The sequence below is a fragment of the Fonticula alba genome (genome assembly GCF_000388065.1).
Source record: "Fonticula alba strain ATCC 38817 unplaced genomic scaffold supercont2.11, whole genome shotgun sequence".
NCBI lineage: Eukaryota > Rotosphaerida > Fonticulaceae > Fonticula > Fonticula alba.
In genome coordinates, this window is record NW_009242981.1 from 475,495 (window position 1) to 476,820 (window position 1,326).

General features: G+C 70.4%; 1 protein-coding gene across 1 annotated transcript in view; it reads left to right on the top strand.

Moving 5' to 3' along the window:
* The first annotated feature begins 889 nt into the window (after positions 1-889).
* The window catches only part of H696_05507 (hypothetical protein), a 2,626-nt gene continuing 2,189 nt past the window's right edge, over positions 890-1,326 (top strand). The window contains exons 1-2 of the mRNA XM_009499331.1: positions 890-1,058; positions 1,170-1,246. Of these exons, the coding sequence (XP_009497606.1) occupies positions 978-1,058; positions 1,170-1,246 (158 nt within the window). The 5' untranslated portion in view covers positions 890-977. The remainder of the gene's footprint in view (positions 1,059-1,169; positions 1,247-1,326) is intronic.

The following is a 1,326-nucleotide window of genomic DNA, read 5'->3' on the forward strand; positions in this document are numbered from 1 at the left end:
GGCCGAGGGAGGGGCGCTGACTGCCACGCACAGGCGCTGTGCCGGGACCCGGGGCGTGCTGGCCAAAAAATGAAGAAACGCAAAAAAGGAACACACAAAGATCGCCCCGGCCAGAGCCCCGAGCCGACCACAACAGAGACCGGATCCCCAGGAGCTCGGGGGGACACGGCTGGAGGTCAACCAGCCGCAAACATGGCCCGCCGATTGTGGCGTACATTCAACGCCCTTCCAGGGGCTGGGAGACGGGGGGGGAAGGGGGAGCCATCACGTCATGCCCGGGGTATGGCCCTCCTTGGCGGGAGATCCGCTGGCCGAGGCCGTGGAGGCTCGCCCGCTCCCCACCCCGGGTCTCGGGGTGTCCCCCCCCCCCTTGGCCGACCGGCGCCGCGGACCGATGCCGGGGCTGGTTCGGGCAAACTGCCTCCCCCGTGGCTGCGTCTCCTTGACCACTCCCCCCCCCCCCCAGCTCCCCCCGCTGGGGTGATGAGCGAGCAAGGGGCAGACATACCGCCGGCCGGCTGAGGCCCTGCTCCGCCCTTGCCGGGGCGCGGATGAATGCGGCCCCGTGCGGAAGGCCGTCGCCCTGGCGCCCGGCCCTCGGCCAGGCCGCAGCACGCAGGAGAAGGGGGGGGGGGGGAATGCACGGCCCGTCTGGCATGCGCGTTCTGAGCCCCGGGATACATCTAGATGTCCAGACCGAGTGCGCGTGATACCCTCTCAGGTGCCGACTTCCCACGCTTTTGAATCCGCCCGCCCGCCCACCGAGGCCCCACCCGGTTGACCACGATCTACCCTTGATCTGGACTGTTCTCGGTCCAAAAGGCCCCGGCATGGAAGCCGGGCTGGCGCCCGAGCCCGGTGCCCGGAGGACATCCCACTCCCTCTCCCCCCTCCTCCCGCCCCCTCTTGCACCCCGACACATCCCCACCGAGACACCCCTTTGCCCCCTTGCCTGCGCGCCTCCCCCCCCCCTGAGGATGGACTTCTCCACGCTGCCTGACCGTAGCCGGATGGTTAACGCCAACGGCGAGCGGCTTCGGACTGTGCAATTTGCCCAGGTTCGTTTTCTCCGGTGGCCGGTCCGCGCACGCCAACATTTCCCTCGGCATGCCTCACCTAACGCCTGCTCTCGCCGCCGCCCACCGCCGCCCCCCCCCCCCTGCCGGTAGATCGTCATCGGCTCGCCCGGGTCCGGCAAGTCCACCTACTGCGATGCGGCTCTCCGCCTGCTCAAGAGCATTGGACGGTATGTCCTGCCGCTGTACCGCCGCCCCTCTCCCCCCCCCCCCCCCCGGCCGGATGGTGACGGGGAGCCCGTCCGCCGCA